General features: G+C 42.3%; 6 protein-coding genes across 6 annotated transcripts; 3 read left to right on the top strand and 3 right to left on the bottom strand.

Moving 5' to 3' along the window:
* Positions 1-528: 528 nt before the first annotated feature.
* On the top strand, positions 529-4,040 carry SLA1 (cytoskeletal protein-binding protein SLA1; the record flags this gene model as incomplete). The annotated part of the gene is made up of 4 exons (XM_083189721.1): positions 529-726; positions 815-2,129; positions 2,206-3,951; positions 4,015-4,040. 4 exons carry the CDS (start codon positions 529-531, stop codon positions 4,038-4,040), a joined length of 3,285 nt encoding a protein of 1,094 aa, XP_083053580.1.
* Positions 4,041-4,644: 604 nt separating this feature from the next.
* ACO1O0_000221 (TLC domain-containing protein) lies at positions 4,645-5,695 on the bottom strand (the record flags this gene model as incomplete). The annotated part of the gene is made up of 2 exons (XM_083189720.1): positions 4,645-5,052; positions 5,213-5,695. The coding sequence occupies 2 exons, from the start codon at positions 5,693-5,695 to the stop codon at positions 4,645-4,647; spliced, it is 891 nt and encodes a 296-aa protein (XP_083053579.1).
* A 742-nt stretch (positions 5,696-6,437) lies between these two features.
* On the top strand, positions 6,438-7,691 carry ACO1O0_000220 (uncharacterized protein; the record flags this gene model as incomplete). The annotated part of the gene is made up of 1 exon (XM_083189719.1): positions 6,438-7,691. The coding sequence occupies one exon, from the start codon at positions 6,438-6,440 to the stop codon at positions 7,689-7,691; it is 1,254 nt and encodes a 417-aa protein (XP_083053578.1).
* Positions 7,692-8,693: 1,002 nt separating this feature from the next.
* On the top strand, positions 8,694-9,079 carry MIC13 (MICOS complex subunit mic13; the record flags this gene model as incomplete). Its single annotated transcript, XM_083189718.1, has 2 exons — positions 8,694-8,700; positions 8,766-9,079. The coding sequence occupies 2 exons, from the start codon at positions 8,694-8,696 to the stop codon at positions 9,077-9,079; spliced, it is 321 nt and encodes a 106-aa protein (XP_083053577.1).
* Positions 9,080-9,449: 370 nt separating this feature from the next.
* Positions 9,450-10,713, bottom strand: ACO1O0_000218 (uncharacterized protein; the record flags this gene model as incomplete). Its single annotated transcript, XM_083189717.1, has 2 exons — positions 9,450-9,686; positions 9,745-10,713. The coding sequence occupies 2 exons, from the start codon at positions 10,711-10,713 to the stop codon at positions 9,450-9,452; spliced, it is 1,206 nt and encodes a 401-aa protein (XP_083053576.1).
* Positions 10,714-11,920: 1,207 nt separating this feature from the next.
* ACO1O0_000217 (prefolding complex chaperone subunit) lies at positions 11,921-12,466 on the bottom strand (the record flags this gene model as incomplete). Its single annotated transcript, XM_083189716.1, has 3 exons — positions 11,921-12,056; positions 12,167-12,333; positions 12,437-12,466. 3 exons carry the CDS (start codon positions 12,464-12,466, stop codon positions 11,921-11,923), a joined length of 333 nt encoding a protein of 110 aa, XP_083053575.1.
* Between the last annotated feature and the right edge of the window lie 8,745 nt (positions 12,467-21,211).

Genomic DNA, 21,211 nt, shown 5'->3' with positions numbered 1-21,211 from the left:
TCTTATTTTAACATGAGTCCATGCTTCTACGAGTAGAGGTCAGGGACTCAGGGTCGGGAAAGACCATCCAGTAGTCTGTGGCTGGTGCAGAAGTGGAGACCTCGCGTGCCAGGGATTCGTTGACTTTCAGATTGAAGCTGCTGCGCTTGGTCAGTCAGTGGTCACCCACCCACCTACGAATACGCCATCCTATGAATAGCGTGCGGCCTTACGCATCCAGTTGCCTGACCCGATCCAACTCAGCACCTTGCTGTCGACGTCCCCGGCCACCCACGATAGGGACGGACTCGCTCTCGCTTCACAACAACGCCAGGTCAAGGCGATACTTTATGCACTGCTTTCTCCCGCGTGTGGAAACACCTGGTAAGCCGGGCATCGCTGCCCATTTCTTGGCCTCGCTCCCGGCGATAGCACTAGCGACGACCACTCTCGCCCTTAGCAGCACTCAGTGCTCCCTAGTCGGCCTCGCGCAAACCGAGCATCGTGGACTTTATCGTTAGAGAGAGTCAGGAGGAAAAACTCGCCGCCATGGGATTCATCGGCGTTTATCGGGCCCTCTATGACTACGCGCCTCAGGCCGAGGGAGAGCTCTCAATTCAGGAGAATGATCTGCTCTATGTCATTGAGAAGAACGACGACGATGGGTGGTGGAAAGCCAAGAAGAAGGCCGGCGCCGAGGACGAGGACGAGCCCGTAGGCCTAGTGCCACACAACTACGTGGAAGAGGTGCGTTGACTTTGGCTGCTGAGCCAACCCTTCCCGTCTCCGTAGACTTGAAGCAGATCTGCTGACGCTTCTGGCTTGCTCTTTGTAGGCCCCGGTCCTCGGCCATGCTCGTGCTCTCTACGAATACACCCGGCAGACCGATGAGGAACTCTCCTTTCCCGAGGATGCCGTCCTCGAAATCCTTGACACGTCCGATCCCGACTGGATTTTGGTCGGGCTCGACAACGACTACGGCTTCGTCCCTTCAAACTATATTAACATGGAACATGCCGAGGAGACCGCAGTAGCAGCATCGCCAGCTCCCCCTCCTCCAGCACTCCCCGCTAGGCCACAATCAGTAGCCCAAGAACCGCCGCCGCCGATTGAGTCGGCGCCCGCTGCTGCTCCAACAGGTCCGGCTGCCGCGCTCGCGGGGGTGATACAGGGCCGCGCCTCCATGCCGCCCATCTCTCCGCCTCGAGCGCATCCTGCCCGAGCAAAGCCACAATTTGAAGACTATCACCACGCTTCGGATGACGAGCCGCCCGTGCGATCCCCCGCTCTTCCCACGCGCCCCACCCTCTCGCCCGAGCCAACGTACAATCGTCCTGCGCCGGCCGTCGAGGAAGGCACGACTACACACGACGATGACCGATCCCCCGGTGGTTTCCACATGTACAACGTCAGCGAGATGGTCTCAGTCATGGGGAAGAGGAAGAAGATGCCGACAACTCTAGGGATCAACCTAAGAACCGGCATGATTTTAGTTGCCCCTGAACGCACACAGGATGGACCGTCTCAAGAATGGTCGGCGGATAAAATGACACATTATTCACGAGAAGGCAAGCACGTCTTTCTAGAGCTAGTGCGCCCTAGCAAGAGTATCGATTTCCATGCGGGAGCCAAGGACACCGCGGACGAAATTGTCCGCGGTCTGGGCGAGATGGCCGGCGCCGTTCGTGCGGAGGGTCTGAAAGAGGTCATCATGGCCGGCTCCAAGAGGAGTTTGAGGAAAGGGCAGATCCTGTACGATTTCATGGCCCAGAGTGCGGACGAAGTCACCGTGGCCGCGGGGGATGAGGTCATCATCGTTGACGACTCGAAGAGCGAGGAATGGTGGCAGGTCCGTCGTCTGAAGAATGGGAAGGAGGGCGTGGTGCCGAGCAGCTATGTTGAAATAACGGGCACGATGACACCACCAGCGAGCTCGGGGATTGATTCGGTCAGGTCACACGTGGAACAGAACCGCATGGAGGAGATCAGGTTGACCAAAGAGGCCCTCAAGGCCAGCAAAGAGCCACAGCAGGTAGGGCCGGGAATGTCTCTTCCTGAAAGAGGCAGCAGTCTTAATAATACGGAACAGCAGGAGGGCAGGCGCCGAGACGGGCGAGGTGACGCCGCCGGGTCATCCAAGTCCAAGCCCAGTAAGTTGAAACCTCCTCCCCACCCCACCACATTACCGTAAGCGCTGACCGTTGCTCTTCTCTTACCTTCGAAAAGAACCCGATCCATCCAAGGTGCGCACGTGGACAGACCGCTCCAGGTCATTCAGCGTTGAAGCGCAGTTTCTCGGACTGAAGGACGGCAAGATCCATCTTCACAAAATGAACGGTGTCAAGATTGCGGTCCCCGTCACCAAAATGTCTCGCGATGATATTGACTATGTCGAGAATCTGACGGGAATCACTCTCCAGGATGGCAAGCCTCAATCAGATACCAGAAAGTACAAAGGATCCGGGCGAGGGTCTCCGGACGCCGGTGCCAGGGCTGACAAGGATAAGAAGCCGGAGTACGACTGGTTTGAGTTCTTCTTGTCATGCGATGTGGCGGTGGGTCTCTGTGAACGATATGCCCAGGCATTCCACAGAGACTCAATGGATGAAAGCGTTCTACCAGACGTCGATGCCACCATTCTGAGAAATCTCGGTCTGCGCGAGGGCGACATCATTAAAGTGATGCGTACGCTCGACACCAAATACGGCCGTCAGCGTCCCAAAGACGGCGATGGTGGCTTATTCTCTGGTCCTGGTGGCGCTCTACGTAACAACACACGGAAAGGACGCCCTGCTCCGGCAGTTCAGACCAGCGATGTTGTCGATGCCACGGCCTTTTCGACAAAGGACAAGCCTAGTCCTGCCGACGAGGTGTCGAGGTCACCCGAGGCCACAAGCCCGGCCCCTAATCCCACTGAAGCCAAGAAACCATCTTCAGGGGGCTTTGACGACGATGCCTGGGACGTAAAGCCGAGCAAACAACCTCAACAGGCCGCGCCGAAGGCTCAGTCGCCGCCTCCTGCTGCGAATCCCACCTCGCCACCTCCTGCCAACTTGACTGGCTCCATGAAAGAACTATCTCTCCTGTCCGAGCCGTTACAGCCTACCAAGACAGCCTCGCAACCTACGCTTCCGACCCAACCTCCTGTTACGATAGATGCCAACCCATCGCAGGCTGCAGCCCAGCTACACCCAGGCGCGACTCCATCCTTCTTTTCGACGCTACCGCAACCTCAACAGGGTGCCCAAATCACCCCCCAGGCAGCTGCACGGCAGCGACCAGTACCTCCTCAAACTTCCCCATTACAAGGTTCTCTCGTCCCCCCGCCCCCTCAACGCCCACTATCCGCGCCACAATCTGTGCAGCCGAGCGCTTTCCCTGCTCCCACCATGGTTCCCCAGATGACTGGATCAATCCAGTCTCAAGTGGCACCACCGGGTCAGAGCCTACATGAAATGACTCAAGCCCGACTCCAACAGCAGCAGCAGCAGCAGCAGTTTGCCGCGCAGATGCAACAGCCAAATTATACGGGATACACCCAGCCGCAGGTTATGGCACCCTTCCAGACGGGAAACCCAGGACAGTTTATCCAGCCGATGATGACGGGAGCTCCTGGCCAGAGCCCCTTTGCAGACCCGGGACACTCAAACTCATTCTCGCCGACGCAGCTCCAGCCTACAGGCTACCAACCCCCATTCACCAGCCAGCAATCCTCTTTTGGACAGCCACCTGCAGGGGGCATCAATAATTACTTGCCTCCCGCTCTCGAACCTCAAAAGACTAACATGGCCCCGATGCAGCCTCAGGCAACCGGAATGGGCGGTTTCAACCAGCCTGGGCCTCAGCAAGCTCCCCAGCCTCTCCAGCCCCAGCCCACTGGTCCGGCTCCTCCAGTGCGCTTTGGTGTCGCTCCGGAGGCAAAGAAACTGGCTCCGCAACCTACGGGGCGAAAGGCAAACCTAGCACAAGCGAGTAAGTTTGATATATATAAATCCCAAAACTCACCACATACTAATTGGTCTCACCTCTTCGTAGCTCCGCAAAACCCGTTTGGCTTTTGAGCCCTCACATGGAGTAGACGGGAGAAGTAGGCTAACCCAATTGCGGACCTTGCATAGTTCTGGAACAACGGGATATGTTCGTGTATAGATCCCAAGAGCGTGAAGAGTGGGGACACCCACTGTGTAAATAGTTGCGAGGTACATAACCACTCCCCGTAGTCAACTATTGGTACTGAGCCTAAATATATCTTGGTCTGATTCTATTGTGGATTGACACGTTTGTTCTAAGTGAAACTCATGAGTCGCTTATCCCAGGCTCTCCGTGCTCTAGGCGTGCCAAAGTCTACTGTACGGCTATATTCCAATTGCCTCGAACAATGATCAGTCTCGTGCATGAAGCCTCGTCCTCTTCCACATATTAGGTATTGTCGTAAGCCGGATGTCAACTCCGAAGGGATCAAATTTCGCGTATATGAAGCTAGCGGCCTCCGCTCTAGCCTCAGAGGGATCCCAGTTTCGCTTTCCCATTGACTATACTCTTTTCAAGGCATGACTTTGAAAGCAGCCACCATTGCCGCCCAGAGACGCAGAGGAAACTGCTCTCCAGACAAGGCCTCTCTAGTTGCTAGGTTGGATTTCTCTTCTCCCACGTGCGTTGCAATTTTCAAGCTTTGCGGCGCTTGGCCGGCTGCTTTTTGGGAATCCCAGAAGCAACCGTTGAGAGGTCGACTTCCACTTCGGTGACAGGTTCGTGGGATCCCTGTGAAGGCTCAAACCGCTTGCGAACGGCTCGAACCATCTTAAAAAACCAGTAGAAATTCAAGAAGTTCAGGGTTAGGTTGCTCGAGAGATACGACAGAGCAGCCCATACAGGCACCGTGGTGCCCTCTTCAACAAAGGCCATGACGGGCGAGCCAATCTTCTGTGCACTTAGTGGCAACTGAGTGGCGCGCCACAAGTCTCCCATCACACGGTACGACTGGTAGGTCCCGAACACGAGACGACAAGTGAAGAAGCTCGACAGGAGAAGAATCCCGTTGTAGAGCTGAGCACGAGTCCCCGTCATGTTCACCTTGTCCATAAACCAATGGACGTTCAGGAAGGGGGTTGAGAGCTCCCACAATATGAAAATACACGAATAGTAATTGACAAGAGGGCGCTAAAGGAGCCGATCGGGTCAGTAGAGAACCTTGAGAAGTAAGGCCACGAGGCCAGGGGGCAATGATGCATACAAATCCAAGAGAGTACACAAGCAGAGCTGCAATGGCGTGTGCCAGGGTCCCGATACCGAACACGTCGAGATTGAAACTTGTGACGAACAGGTCCCAGACAAAGTATCCAGCAGCCATCGCCTGGATCATGGCGCAGGAGCCCGTGTAGCCCCAAATGCGCTCCTCCCAGTCCATATTCCAACGTTCGTTGTCAACGAGAATAACCCAGATAGCAAGGCCGTTGATGAGGCAGCTCTGGACCATGGATACGACATGGGCATCCCAGTTGAGACGCTTCTTCCGCGAGAGTTTCGTGTAGTGGTCGCGAGCCAGAAGTGTGGATATGATCGGGGAGATGGGCCAAAAGACGATGGAGTACAGAAGAGCGGCCGCCAGGACTTCATGGATATGCAGGGGCAGCGTCGTCAAGTTCAGCCGCTCACACCATGGTCGCACAAGCTCGGCCAGCCATGGGACCGGGGGGATCACAAAGGGATCTTGCATGTCGGAGGAAGTAGGAGGTTCCTATGGCCAGTCTCTGTCGCAATAAGAACGCCGTATCCGTAGCAGCACAGCAATCTGGAGTACTGGAGCCCTCGACGCAGCAGCAATAGGCGTCACAATCGGTGCACGACGAATAGGGGCGCTTGATGGATGGTGGACGGTGCTATTGTAGGTTCCGCAAAGGAGAAGAGCAGCGAGGGAGCTCGGAAGGGCGATGAGTACACGTCCAGATCTCTATACAAGACGGTTTAGTAGTTTATATTTCAGGGTCAGTAGCAACTTGAGGAGACGTCGCGTGCGTGCACAGCTGGGGTTTGCACCTGAGCCACGAGTCCAGGTGGTATTGGACTAAGGTATTGGTGCCTAGAGAGATAGGTGGGAGTTTTGGAATTGTTGGGGAAGTTATGTAAGCCGAAGTCAGGAGCACCGATAGGTGCATGGCTGTTCGAACCACGCGACCAAGGACCGCGGGACCACAACGGACCACATGGCTGGGGACACATACATGTGAAGGTATGGCATGAGATCAAGATACCCCAACGGACACGAGAGAACGCAATATCCGCCACTCAGCCCACGCTCACCGGGGACGAGGACTGTCAGCTGAGACAATCGGTCCGCCCACGGACTTTGGATATGCCCAGTCGCCAGAACTGTCAAGGCAGCGGTTTGACACGCCCCGAGGCTGCCTCCTGCCAGCCCCACCAAAGGCTCTGAGGCTTGGAATTCAGAAGTCGGCAACATGGCGGAAGCGTTGAGCGAGTTGTTGGACCCCCAGCGGACCGTTGCGGACGCCACGGCGGTGGAATACCTATCCCACCTGGCTGATCAGCCAGCCGATGCTCTTCACTCCTCGGAGCCTCAGCGTCTGGCTCACGCTTCTCACTCCCTTCTTCTCTCCGTGCAGGCTCTGTCCAAACGCTCCCACAAAGCCATCGTCAACTCGGCCAAAAGTCATGCTTCCCTACAGCGAATGTTGCCCGCTTTGGCTCAGAGTGTGGCGGAATTGAGCCAGGCGGTGCCCCGTCTGGATTCTCAGGCCGAGCACTTTTCCGAAACCTTCAGCAAGGCAGCCGAAAGCAAGACACTGGCTAGGAGGAAACAGGCGTTGCGGCTACTTCAAAACTCGGAGCGCCTGGTCGATGTCATGGAGCTTCCCCCCTTGCTGACCTCGGCCGTCATGACGACTCCAGTCAACTACTCATCGACACTCGACTTGTACGCCCACGTTCGGCGTCTAGCCTCGCTATATCCGAGCTCTCCACTGGTTACATCCATCATGGGCGAGGCAGATGCTGCTATTCGCCAGATGGCCGCAGACCTCATTGCTAGCTTGAAAGCCCCAACATTGAAGCTCGCTGCGGCGATCCGGACAGTTGGCTGGCTCAAGCGCATTGTTCCCGACCTTGTGTCGGGTGCACCCCCAGAGGATGCCCTCCCAGCTCTTTTCTTGGTTTGCCGAGTGGGATCTCTCGTCTCTCTACTCGATGCGTTGGAGCCCCTCCGCGAACTTGCCGACGAGGAAAGGATGCGCCAGGGCAGGTCCACCCATTCTTCATTTGGAGGCCAGCAGACAGAACGGTACCTAAAGCGCTACATCGAAATCTTCCGGGAGCACAGCTTCAGCATAGCTTCGGTATTCAAAAACGTCAATGCAAGCTTCGCCTCCTCGGCAAATGAAGGAGAATCCGATCCTCTTCGGCCACTACCATCTGCTATATCGACTCTACCCCTTCATCTTGTCGAGCTGCTTCTCGAGACTCTGCGGCATTATCTTCCCACGGTCAGGGATCAGGCGGCACGCGAAAGCATACTAACACAGGTTCTCTATTGCTCTGGGAGCTTAGGGAGGCTGGGCGCCGACTTTGGAATGCTCCTTGCGACGATTGGGGTGGGCGAATGGGTGGATTTGGTCAAACGCCATAAGTTGTTGGCTGGCCGCCTCGAGTCCGTAATAGGCGACTACAATCGTGGCCAAGCTGTGGGCGCCAGCTGAAACCCCAGCAGGAGCTCGACAGGGCGGTGACTGTATTATCGGAATCCTTGCCTCAATATCCATGTATTAGAAAACCACCCCTCCCCCCCTTTAGGTGTTGAGGGCAAGCTGGACATACCCTCACCCACGAGTTCCAATTGCTTGCAGCCGTCGCCGGAATTGCGCTAACGGGGCACTCGGGCCAAAGCGGGTATGCCGCGCCAGAGTCGGCTAATGCCGAAGCTCTCCCGACGCGTCTGTTTGGCCACCATGATCGACTCATCTGTCTCGGGAATGCGCGGTCAGCTTTGTCTTTTGTTGAAGGATGCATGACATACTCATCCTTCCCATAACTTTTGACACAATGCAAAGTTTTTTACAGACAATATGAGCGACTCAACTTTGTCTCGTCGATCAGCCAAGTCAGGTACGCCGCTCATAAAGTGCTTCGCCGTCCGAATTAGTCAAGTGGACACCCAACCCGGTCAATGCTCACATCCGGACGTACAGGACGCCATTTCGTATCAGGTCTCGGGTCTGGTGTCGCCTCCGCCGTCATATTACAGCCTCTTGATCTGTTAAAAACGAGGCTGCAGCAATCAGGTCATGCAACGCTAGCTGATTGTCTACGGGACTTGAGCAAATCTCGCAACGGCCTTTTCCCCGGTCTCTGGAGAGGGACAGTTCCCTCGGCGTTACGTACCGGGTTTGGGTCAGCGCTCTACTTCACTTCACTCAATGCCATCCGCCATGAAGTCTCCAGAACGAACGTACTGGGCCAGCACCGGCGGTCTCAAACAACCTCGTCAGCATTGCCCACCCTGAGCAACTCGGCCAATCTCGTGTCTGGAGCGGGTGCTCGGACTCTTGCTGGGTTCATTCTCATGCCATTGACGATCATCAAAGTCCGCTTTGAGTCGAATCTCTACTCTTACTCCTCCGTATGGTCGGCAGCGAAAGGTATTCAACAGACCAACGGGTTTCGTGGGTTCTTCTCGGGGTTTGGGGCTACAGCCATGCGTGATGCCCCGTACGCCGGCAGCTACGTCTTGTTTTATGAAATGCTTAAACCTCGTGTGGGTTTAGTAGCATCAGGAATCCTACCCCAGGAGGGGGAGCCTACCAGCATGGAAGCGTCCGTTGCGAGTGCGGTCAACTTCACCTCCGCGTCGCTCGCCGCCGCCGCCTGCTCCATAATATCCAACCCCTTTGACGCTGTGAAGACACGTATTCAATTACAGCCGCTGCGGTACAGGAACATGGTCCAGGCCGCCTACAAAATGATGACAGAGGATGGATTTCGGTCTCTATGGGATGGCCTAGCTCTTCGCATGAGCCGCAAAGCACTTAGCTCAGCGTTGGCGTGGACGGTATACGAGGAGCTCATCCGCAGGTCGGGCGTGGTGTAAGATACAAGAAATAGTCCTTTCCGGGACGAGAGAGGGAGGGCAGGCATGAGTGAATATCTCATCTCTTAAACTCTGCCTAGGAAAACTCGCATAGATATCCAATAATCCAATATGGTCCAGAATCAACGAGTAGAAGCAGGGATACTTATTGTATAATAGAACTAACTACCTAATGACAAACATCCAAGATTTCAGCGCCAGTGCCTCCCTCACCACCTTAGCATCCACCCTCCACGCTCAGCGCTCGATTCATCGCACGGCTATAACGAGAGAAAAGCATCAAACAAAATTGGCCAGACGGGGGTTGATTGCGGCGCTGCCACCGCTGTGCACATCATCACGCAGCCCCAAGAGTCTACGCGAACTCCTATCAAGCGGGACGTGCGCCAGCCAAGTACATCAGGAGGCCGGGCGACTTGCTCCGCCTTCGGGAGTGGCTCTTCTTGCGTACCCATTCAAAACGAGGGTCATCTTCGTGGTGGTGGTGGTGCTTCTCCTCGACCATGAGAGTTTTGCCGCGCTTGCTTCGCAGGTGCCGGGTATGCTTCCAGAGGTGATCTTGCTCCCACTCGGGAACCCAACGCTTGATTAAAACAAACTCTGGATTCTACGTAAGACTGTCAGTGATGGGGCAGGCCCGCGAGTTGGAAGATGATTGGTCTTACAGTGTCATAATCCCACTCGATGGAAAAGGTGCGGAGGGTCTCAATGGATAAGTGTTTTCGCGCCATCCGAGTGTAAGTCGGACGAGAGACGGGTTGAGCTTCGGGCTCTGTTTCAGGGACCTTCTCCTTCTTCATAATGGCGGCGATTGCTTTTTCGTCAACACCCGAGTTGACGAGGTCTTCCTGAAGACGGCGCCTGTACTCCTTCTCTGCCTCCTCTCGCACCTTTGCCTCCTTGGCCCTACGCTCTGCCTCCTTCTGCTTGTAGCGCTCAACAGCCAATTCAGCCTCCTTTTCACGGAGCTTCTCTTCCTCAGCTGTTTCCTGTTCTTCCTTGAGTCGCTTGTGTTCAAGCTCCTTCTTTATGCGCTTCTCTTCTTCTGCCTGGGCTTCACGGCGTTTAATCTCGTCGAGCTCACGCTTGGCGCGTTGCAGCTCGGCATCGTCCTGGTACTCTTTGGCAAGTCGTCGCTCATCTTTCTCACGCGCTTGCGCCATACGAAGATGTTCCAGCTCACGCCGCGTGTTCTCGGCCTCCCAGTCTTCGCGTGTCATGCGTGCGCGCTCCTTCGACCTCGACCGAGAACTTGACGAAGAGCGGCGCCGGCGTGCCAGCTGGCGATTGCGGTGCCGGCGTTCATACTCCCCGTCGATATCATCATCAGAGGAATACTCGTTGTAGATGCGGTTATTGATGATGACGGGTTGGGCGGGGGCAGGGGCGGGGGCGGGCACAGGTGCATTTGGAGGGGTATCCCTCCGGCGATCGCGGGAACGGGACCGAGAATGAGAACGGGCGCGAGCAATGACGGTGGTCCGGTGCTCCGGAACCAGCCAACTCGGGCCAGCGTCGGGCTCCTGGTAACGCGGTCGGGGTGGACTCTGGACATAGCGCACCGGCCGTGGGGAATGGCCACCATGGCGCACACGGATGTCAACATCCTCGTCGTCGTCGTAGTAGTAACTCATTGTTACGGGCTCTCGGCTAGTGTTCGCCCTAAGACTTGATCTTCTGACGACGTCGCTTCTATGCTGACACGACACACAAATCTCCGCAATGAGTGCGGTAGATTGGTCGGCTCAACTGAAGGTGGGCAAACTCCCCCAGTACACCAAGATATAATTATATAGATCCGCAGAGACGCCCGAGAAGTCGGGATAAACAAGAGAGGCGCTGGGTGACCACAGGGTGAGGCTGGGACGGGGGCAGAGCAGGATGCAAGCGCTTGCTTACGACGACGATATGAAGGCTGCACGGGGTCTTATTATGAGAGGGGTTTGGGACCAGCCGAGAGGCTGAAAAGGGGGGGGGCGCTCTCGCAAATCGCCATTGGAGCCAACCACCCAACAATCAGAGCTGACAATCGCGAGAGCGGGGAACGAGGGTGACGCATGGCACGTAGTTGGGCCAACCAAGGATGGCTTCAGGGATAATAGCGGGTCATGGACCTCGTAGGGCTGGACAAAGAGCCAAGCATCATGGTGAGCCGGGTCTCGGTGGGATTGGCTGTTCTGCGCTCTTTCGGGTCTCCGTGCATTACGCGCGGCTTCCCGCTCTGCAGCTGGTGAGTCGAACGAGCCCGCAATGACGGGATCACGTTGCATAGGCTCTTGCCACTGCCATAGGTAAATTGTGGCCTTGGGGGAAGAGACGGACAATGTTGAATCGACTGGCCCCAAGGAGTACACTTCTGAAAAGGCGGCCAAGCGCACACCAAGGCATGAGGGCACTGCTTCCTGCCTACCCTTCACAGGTAGACCGTAGACATTGGTGTTGCTGAGACCAATCTTAGTTCGATTGAGATCAGATAGGTGCAAGAGTATTCGTAGCATGAACCACTGTGCACCAATACCAACAAATCCGATCAATATCCTCCGGATAGGGATGCTGCCGTTGTCCATGACCGCCATGCACCTTTGCTTCGACGGACAAGCGATTGGTATCCTTTTTGGCATGCCCTAGATCGTTTGCGTTACAAGACCGGCAGTCAGCCGCTCGAGGCCAGCCAGCACGATCTCGTCCCACCTCGAGCTACCCAAGCACGGCCAGACTGCTACACATGGTAGTTGCACGCCCTAGTCCCCTTGTTGTGATGTAACGTGCGACGGGGCCACTCATGCTCACACCATTCCCCTTCAACCCCCGAACATCGACAAGACGTGGTTGCCGTCAAGCTCATCGGCTGCGCAGCATCTGCTCGATGTGCTCGCGGCTGTTCTTGTGTGTTGTCTCAAGATAGAGCAAGCGCTTGCTCAACTTGTCTACTTCCCCTTCTAGATCTTGTGTCTGGTGCTCCAGCTTTTGTCGCAGGCTAGTTACAGGTAGAGATGCAAACCTGTTAAGACATCATAACATGGTCAGCACATGCCACCAGCGTCCACAGGATGACGCCGGAGCGAGGGCGAGAGGATAGGCACATACATCTTCCCAACGCCCTCGTAGACCACAGCGTCCTCGGGCAGGCTAGCCATTTCGCTAAGAGTCAGCTTCACAAGTCGCTGCTCTCGCTGCTTCGCCGTGATTTGGGTCCGTGCCAGGCCAATTTGCTGCTGCGCCACGATTGCCTGGCTCTCGATCTCGTGGACGAGCTGAATTCGGCGAGTTAGCTAATCTCTCGATTTGGCTAACCATGCTCATGCGAAGGAGGAAGTCGCGCCATGTGCGAATCGCTGATCATAATAATTCACGCACCTTCTGTAGTGCTTCGTTTGGTATCGACATGTCTGGAGACTGAAGGTGGATGAAATTCTAAAGCACTGTGGTGAAATCAAGTATGGTGCTGATTGTCATACAGTACCACCGTGAAGTCACGGCCAACCATGTGTAGGAATTATGTGCTTAACGGGGCGGGTGCGATTTGCAACCGCTGGACCTACCCGGTGTCTGTGGAATCCGTCGGAACGCAGGGCATATTGTGCTATTGTAGGCTAGCAATCTAGGTCAGGCTTTTAACGTGCCGCTGGCGCTTGGTGTGTGGTGTATGATGTTTTACTAAAGCTGTCCTATAAAGCTCGGACAACTAACTAGTGGTGACTGAACAGCAGAGGGCCCAATGTGCCACCAGCATGTCTATCTCTCCCGCCGAATTCCCAAATCCCACCCCTATGCCATTGAGATCGAACACCGGACAAACTATGCATTTATGGGAGCCTAAAAACCTATCCTGACCGCAAAGATTACCCTCCTCGACCTGCTGTCACACTGCTCACTGCATCTTTGGCTTTGACATCGAGTTTTCGTGAGACTCCTCAACCGGCCTCGCAGCCCCTTTAACGTGGCGCACTTCAGGCACCGATGTAAACAACCGGGGCCAGTGTAAAACATACTCATACTCGTGGCCCTCGAGGCAACGGCGTAGCCAAATTCCCCATGTTATGTAATAGTATGCTGTGGAAGTCCTGGTTAGCAAATTCCCACGACCCTTAACCAAACGCCCAGCATTGCTCTTACCCCCTGCAGAAAGCGTGTTAGTAGCCATACCCATCGATAGAATAATATTGCACAGCCGGGGGGGAAATCCTAGTTGGAACATACCGATCCCTGTCATCAAATGCCACCAGCCGTGACCTTCTAGCAACACAGCCCATGGCAGGCCAATGGCACGCCGCAGTCGTCGCACACTGGCGCAGAAGATATTATCGAGGTTCCAAATGGCAAAGCCTCCGACAAAAGTAATTAGGCCTAGGTTGCCATCAGCGATGCCGCTCCCTATACCCCCACACTAAGGTCATGGACTCACCGGTAGCCACCATGATCCACATCGTCTTCAGCAACTGCCGCGACCTATTACTGCCTCTGGATTCCAGGGCAGGGCGCAGCTCTGATTCCATGACCCACATGCTGCGGAAAACCACGGTCGCCGTCAGGGCCGCATATGCAGCCTGGTGAAAGACGGGATCCTTGGTGATGTGATAGTATAGCTAACACCTGGTCAGCACCTAACTGAGGGGCTACCCAGACGCCCATGACCTCCAGATACCCACAGTGATAGAGCCCGCCAGAGCCAGTAGGCCGAAGCCAAAAATCGTGGCAAAGTATCGCGATCGCGAATAGGAGAAACTGGCGTACATCATAAGACAGGTGGTGTAAATCATGGACAACTCATCTAGTAGCTGCATCGGATCTGCCGGGTTCTGGTCAGCCTTATTCCCCGGCTTCTGATGAGGTTGCGCCGCATGCTACGACTACTGGAAGCCAGACATTTGAGCGTGGTGTGAAATGAGATGGATCCTAGCCCAACGATAATATAGCCAATATAGGCTAGCAGGAACACGGAGTCATGAGACTCGCGGATGCAACTGCGGATGCCCTTGATACCGAGCCATAGAAATAACGCGTTGGTCGCTGTCTAATCGTACAGGTGACAAGTCGGTTAGCATCATTTGCAACTTATCTCGTGAAGGGCAGCCGGCAGCTCCGAGCTACCCAGAGGGATTTCTCACATTGATGACCTCCGCGCAATAGAACGAGAGGGCGTAATCCTGTTGATTTCAGCACTGTTATATCCCCTACAAGACTAATTGAGAACAACCTCATACCTCTTCACAAAAGTTAAGCGTCGACGTCTGTTTACCCCAGAAACCTCGCCCATAATCTGGATATGGAACACCTAAGGTGCCGAGAAAACCTAATGACGCCATCGATTACGACTATAGTGGGGAGGGATAAAATATCTATGAGCTCTGAAGGATTTATATGGCAAAATAATACTTAGAAGGGAGGGGAATAGGTAGCGTGTTATTATATTTATATCCTTCTCCCTTACATCGAAATGGGAGATATATTCATTATACTACATACCAAGTCTATCACACGTGAGGACTAACAGCCAATAAGATAAACGGAGTTAACTAGGGGGATCCGGATTCGGCTACCCCTACCGTGATTAATAATCTAGCTAGTATTAGCTACTAATTTAACTAAAAGGTAAGACCTAGTTACCCTAATACTACTAATAAAATTATACATATTAGTTTTCTTATATACTCTAAAATTATCTTTTATTTTATCTTTTTTTATTATAATAATATAAGTTATTAAACTTAATATATAATAATTATAATAATAATAATAATAATAATTAGATATTAAATATAAGATTAATTAAAAAAAATATAATATAAATTTATTATAAATAAAAGTTATATTAAATCTTTTATATATAATTATTATAGTTTAATTTAATTATTTTATATTTTAAATATTAATAAAATATTTTATTTTTATAAATAATAAAAAAAAATATTTTACTTTTAATTTATATTATAATAATATAAATAATATAAATATAATAAAAAAAAGTTTATAATATATTTATATTAATTTTTATTATATATATTAATTAATAATTTTAAAATTATATTATTTAATAAAATTATAATATATAAATTAATATAAAATAATAATATTAATTTTAATAAAGTTATAATATATAAATTAATATAAAATAATAATATTAATTTTAATAATACTTATTAATATATATATTATATTAAGAATCTTAATTTAAGCTTTTATTTAGATAATATAATATTAAATATTTTATATTAATATATTAATAATATCTTATTAATTAATTATACTATAAAAATCTATAAATAAGATATAATTTATTTTACTTAAAAGCTAAATAAAGCTTAGAATATAATATATTATTTATAAATAATTTTATATATTAAAAGATTTAGTATCTAATTAAGCTAAGTATTAAGAAATATTATATATTAATATCTATTAATTATATACCTAAAGTAATAATAAGTATAATAATCTTATATCTTTATTTAGTTCTTCTTATATTATATAAATATCTTATAAATATAAAGTAAGGTAAAAACCTTTTTTCCTCTTAAATAAGTTTCCTAAAATATAAATATTAATATTCTTAAATATATATCTTATAGTATTATAATATATATATTTTTAAAGAAAATCGAAATAAATATATTAAATCTTATAATAATAAGTTTATTTTTAGAGATTAAATAATATTATTATATAATTAAGGTTATTAGAAGTATATATATATATATTAATAATTATCTAGAAAGTAATTTTAAATATTATATTATTTTCTTTATTATTATATAAATTCTATATAGTTTATTAATATTTTATAAAAAGGATAATATTATTCGGCTTAGCTTTATATAATAATATATTATTCTTATCCTTTAAGTATTATAGCTATTAAAGCTATAATATATAAGTATATATAACCGTTTTCTTTTTAAAAAAGGGTTATTTATTTATAATTTACTTTTCTTAGGAAGTTAATAGATTTTAAATCCCTATTAATTATTAAAAGTAATTCCTAGCTAATGATTTAAGGTTAAATAATTTCGCCTAGTATTAAACTATAAGACTTAAGCCTAGCTAGCCTTATATACTACTTATAATAATTAAGGTAACTATAAGAAAGGTTAATATTATAACGCTTATTTAATATAATATAAAATATATTATATATAGGTCCTCTTAATATATAGGCTTAATCTTTTAATATATATAAGATATATATAATAGTATTATTAATAAATACTATAATATATATAAGATATAATATAGCCTATATAGCTAGAATATACTAATAACCCGATCTTAATAAAAGTATAATAATAATTAATATTACTAATATTTAACTAATATATCTTTTAAATTTAATATATATTTTCTAATAAATAATATAAAGAAAGCCTTTATTATTTTAAATCTTTAGTAATTTATATAATAATAATAATATTAAAAATATAATTATTTATATTTACCTTTATACCTTAAATAATTATATATAATATATTTAACCTAATAATAAAAATAATAATTTATATAAATATAAGATAATAAAAGTATATATTTAAAGCTAAACTTTAAAACTAAATTATCTTTTTAATATTAGTTATAAATTAATTATTATTTAAAAATAATTATATTAATTATAAAGTATTATAAATTATAATATATAAATTAATAATTTCTTTAATAACCTTTAATATATTTTTTAATATTAGGTTAATTAAATCTTTTATATTTTATATTATATTTATATAGTTATTAAAAAATATTTTAAAGTATTTTTAAATATATAAAGTTATATTTAATTATTACTTATATAAGATATAATATATATTTATAATAATAATAAATAAAATAATTTAATTTTAATTAAAAAGTATTAAATAATTTAAATAATTTATTAAAAAAATAAGCTTTATAATATAAATAATATTAAATAAAAAATAAATATAAAAGATTTAATTAACCTAATATTAAAAAATATATTAAAGGTTATTAAAGGAATTATTAATTTATATATTATAATTTATAATACTTTATAATTAATATAATTATTTTTAAATAATAATTAATTAAAAAATAAATATAATAATAATAGATTTCTTTTTAATATTTTATACTTTTAATTAAATATTAAATAAAAATATTAGAAAATAATTTAAATTTAAATTTAAAACTTTAATTTAAGCCTTTTCTTAATATTAAATAAATAAACTATAAAAGGTATAATATATTATATTTAATATTCTTTATAATCTTAGTATATATGATTTATTATTATATATAATAAGATAATTCTATAAAAAAACTAATTACTAAATTTAAGTAATAAATTATAATATATAAATAAAATATAAATAATATATTATTTATAAACTTTTAAAATATTTAATATTAAAACCTAAAACTATAAAAATAAAAATAAGATAATCTATTTAATAAGATATAATCTAAGCTTTATATCCTTCTACCTAATAGGTTAAAGGAGGTTAAGACCCTTATTAGGGTTTAAGGTAACTTTTAGCTATTATATCTAAGAATTAAAATTATCTCTAATAAAAGGTTCCTTTTTATACTAAGAAATAATACTTAGATATAATTATATATATTAATTATTATAGCTTATATAGCTATAGTAAAGCCCTTAAAATAATAATAAGTAATATAAAGTAAAGTTAATTAGTAAAATAAGATAATAATAGTAAGACGATTATATTATAAAATTAAAGCTTATTAAATAAGCTATATAAGGCTAAATACCTTAGCTATATTTTTTATAGGTAAGATAATACTTTCCTTAAAGTTTTTATTAATATAAAAATAATATAATTATTCTACTTTATATAAAGATTAACCGTAAATTAGCTTATAAAGTAAAATCTATCTTTTAAATATATTATATAAATTCCTTCGATTTATCTATAAAAAGATAAATTTATATTCAATATAATAATAAATATATATACTTTATTTTAAAAGGTTTTATAGAATTCTTATTTTTTATAGGTTTATATATATCTTTTAATTTTATTTAAATTATTATTATTTACTAGTAAAGTTAAGATATATCTAATATTCTTTTGATATATTAAAAGGTTATTTATTAATAAGATAATATCATATCTTAAAGTTAATTTATTAATATTAATATATATTTATAAAAACTCTTTAATAATTCCTTATAAATATATTAGTATTAGGTATATAGCTAAGTCTAGGATATTATAGGCTAAGGATTATATATACCCTTAGTATTTATCTCTAGGTATTAAGGTTTCCTTTCCTTATAAGATTATAATATTTATTTAATTATATAATCACTTTATTAATAACGTAATACCTATGGACGTTTATTATTTTATTTTATCTCTTCTTATTAATTATTAAATAATATGATTCCCTTTATATATATATTATTAATCTATATATATCTTAATAGGTAGTATTTTATTCTATTAATTATTTCTTTATTAACTTTTTCATTATTATAGGTACTAAGATATATATATCTATATTACCTAATACTTCTTATATTCTTTAAACCTATAATATAATAGCTTTAGCCGTAACTTATATAAATAAATCCAGGTTATATTCTAATATATCTCGATATAATAAAATTTATACCTTAGTTTTAGGGTTTACTTAATAATATAAGTTGCCTTTGGGGGGGTTAATTAACCAACTAATTAAGGATTTTTACTTATCGCTTTTATCTAAGGTATCTTTAATTTATTTACCTATATTATCTTAAGATAGTTTATACTCTTATTACTTTAATTAGATCAGTATTAATTTTTCTAGATTATCTTATATTGTTTTCTATATCTTTAATACCTATTTAATATATATCTTTTATTAATTTATCTCTCTTATTTATTAATTACCTATTTATATTATTATTATAAAAAGCGTTATTAAGCGTAAAGTTAAATCTAAGGCTAGGCTTAAAATATAAATACCTAAAAAGGAGGTTAATAAGTTTAAGCTAATAATTTTATAAATAATAATAAATCTAACGCTAATAATAATAATAAATCTAAAAAGATAAAAAAAGATAAACCTTTCTTTACCTTTATATACTTATATTAATACTAAAGAGGATATATCTTTTTAGCTTAAGATAAGGATTTTTTATCTTACCTTTAATAATAATATATAACCTATTAGTTTTACTAAGGATTTTATACTAATAAGACTTAATAAAGAGTATGGCTTTATTTCTATGTTTAATATATATATTATTTTAATTATATCTTAAATAAATAAATAATATAAAATATAATTATCCTTTCTTATTTTATAAGAATATAAAATATTCCTTTACTTATACTATCTATTAATAACCTAGGTTAGGCTTTTTTTTAATCTAAAGATATAATAATATTACTAAATATATTAATTAAATTTAAATCTTAATATATAGTATATAAATATAATAAGGTAGATATATAATTTATATAATTACTTATAAAGCGATATTATAAGTTTTATATAAATTACTAATATATTTTTAATTAAAACCTAGCCTTTATTTTTATTTTATTCTATGATATCTAACTTTAGGGCTAATACTTAATATTATAAGATTATAAGTATAATTCTAATATTATATATAGTAAGGAATATTATATAATAGCTATTAGATAACCTATATATGCTCTAATATTAATAAGCTCAACGCTAACTAATGTAATATATAAAAAGGTAAATTTAATATAGATAATAGGAGGTTTATCTATCCCTAATTAAATTACTAAGCATATTAAGCCGGTTAAACTAATAAAGCTTTACTAATATAATAGCTAAATAGACTTAATAATTATTAAAGAAGAAGCTATAACCTATATTAGACTATTAAATAGGTTATATAATATAAGTAAGTTTATATACCCTAGGGTTAAGGATATATATTTACGAATAATCGATACTTTTATCTAAGGATAAAGACTTAATTATAATTCTATAAGTAAATAATATAGATAATCTAGCTAGATTAATAATATAGATAATTTAAGTAATCTTTAACTAAATTAAGAGGTTCTAAATAGTTAAATAAAGGGCAAAGATAGATATAACCTATCTAATGGTTTATTAATCGCGATTATAAAATTTATAAAAGGTACCGTTAGCTTCTAATTAACTTAAATAAGATAACCCGAGGCTAAATAATATAATCTAATAAGATATAATCTTTATAGTAGAATATAAATAATACGCTGGATAATAGATAATATAACCCTAGACTTATAAAATAATATAAGAGTTAATATACTATAGTAAGTTTATATAACTTAATAGGCTAGTAGTAAACGTTTATAATTAAAAAGCTCTATTTATAGGCTTATTAGTTTATTATAAAAATAAATATTTAAGATATATCTCTTCTTAACGGGGGTAATTAATATAGATAAATAATAGTATATAGGTATAATTTAAGGGTATAATACTAAGGTATAACGCTATAGATAATATTATACCTAAAGCTTTAGGTAAGTTAAAGGGAGAATAATTAATAATAATATTAGATTAATAATTTACTTTACCGATCGATTATAATTAGCGTTACCTAATAGATTAATATAATATATTAGATATATTATATTATTAAATAAGCTATATAATACTTATATATTACGTTATAATCAAAGTATATAGGTATTAATTATATAATTAAGTCTAAGGTATTAATAGGCTAAAGTCTTTAATTCTTAAGGCTATTATTTATTCCTTTTTTTACTTTACTTTTATTATATCTTAATATTTTTAATTTAAGATTATAGCTATATATAATCTTTTATTTAATATTATTTATTTATAAATCTAATAATAAGGTAATTTATAATAGATAAAAGCTTAAGAATTTTTAGTTTTAGATTATTAATACCTTAGATTTAATCATAGAAGATATACCTATTATTATTATTTTATTAAACTATTTAACCTTATATAATATTATTTATTATAATTATTAAAGTTATAATAATTATTATATATAATTATACCTAATTAATATTATTTAATATAATTTTTTTTATAAAATTAATCTTAGTTCTTAGATATAATAATTAAAATTTATTCTTAATTTTAATAAAGGGTTTAATTTCCTTTAATTTAATAATTAAAATTATATAATATATTTATTCTTTTTCTAAAATATTAATAATAATT

This window comes from Amphichorda felina (assembly GCF_050947745.1).
Source record: "Amphichorda felina strain 45539 chromosome Unknown scaffold_1, whole genome shotgun sequence".
Classification (NCBI taxonomy): Eukaryota; Fungi; Ascomycota; class Sordariomycetes; order Hypocreales; family Bionectriaceae; genus Amphichorda; species Amphichorda felina.
This window is presented reverse-complemented; position numbering and strand designations above follow the sequence as displayed.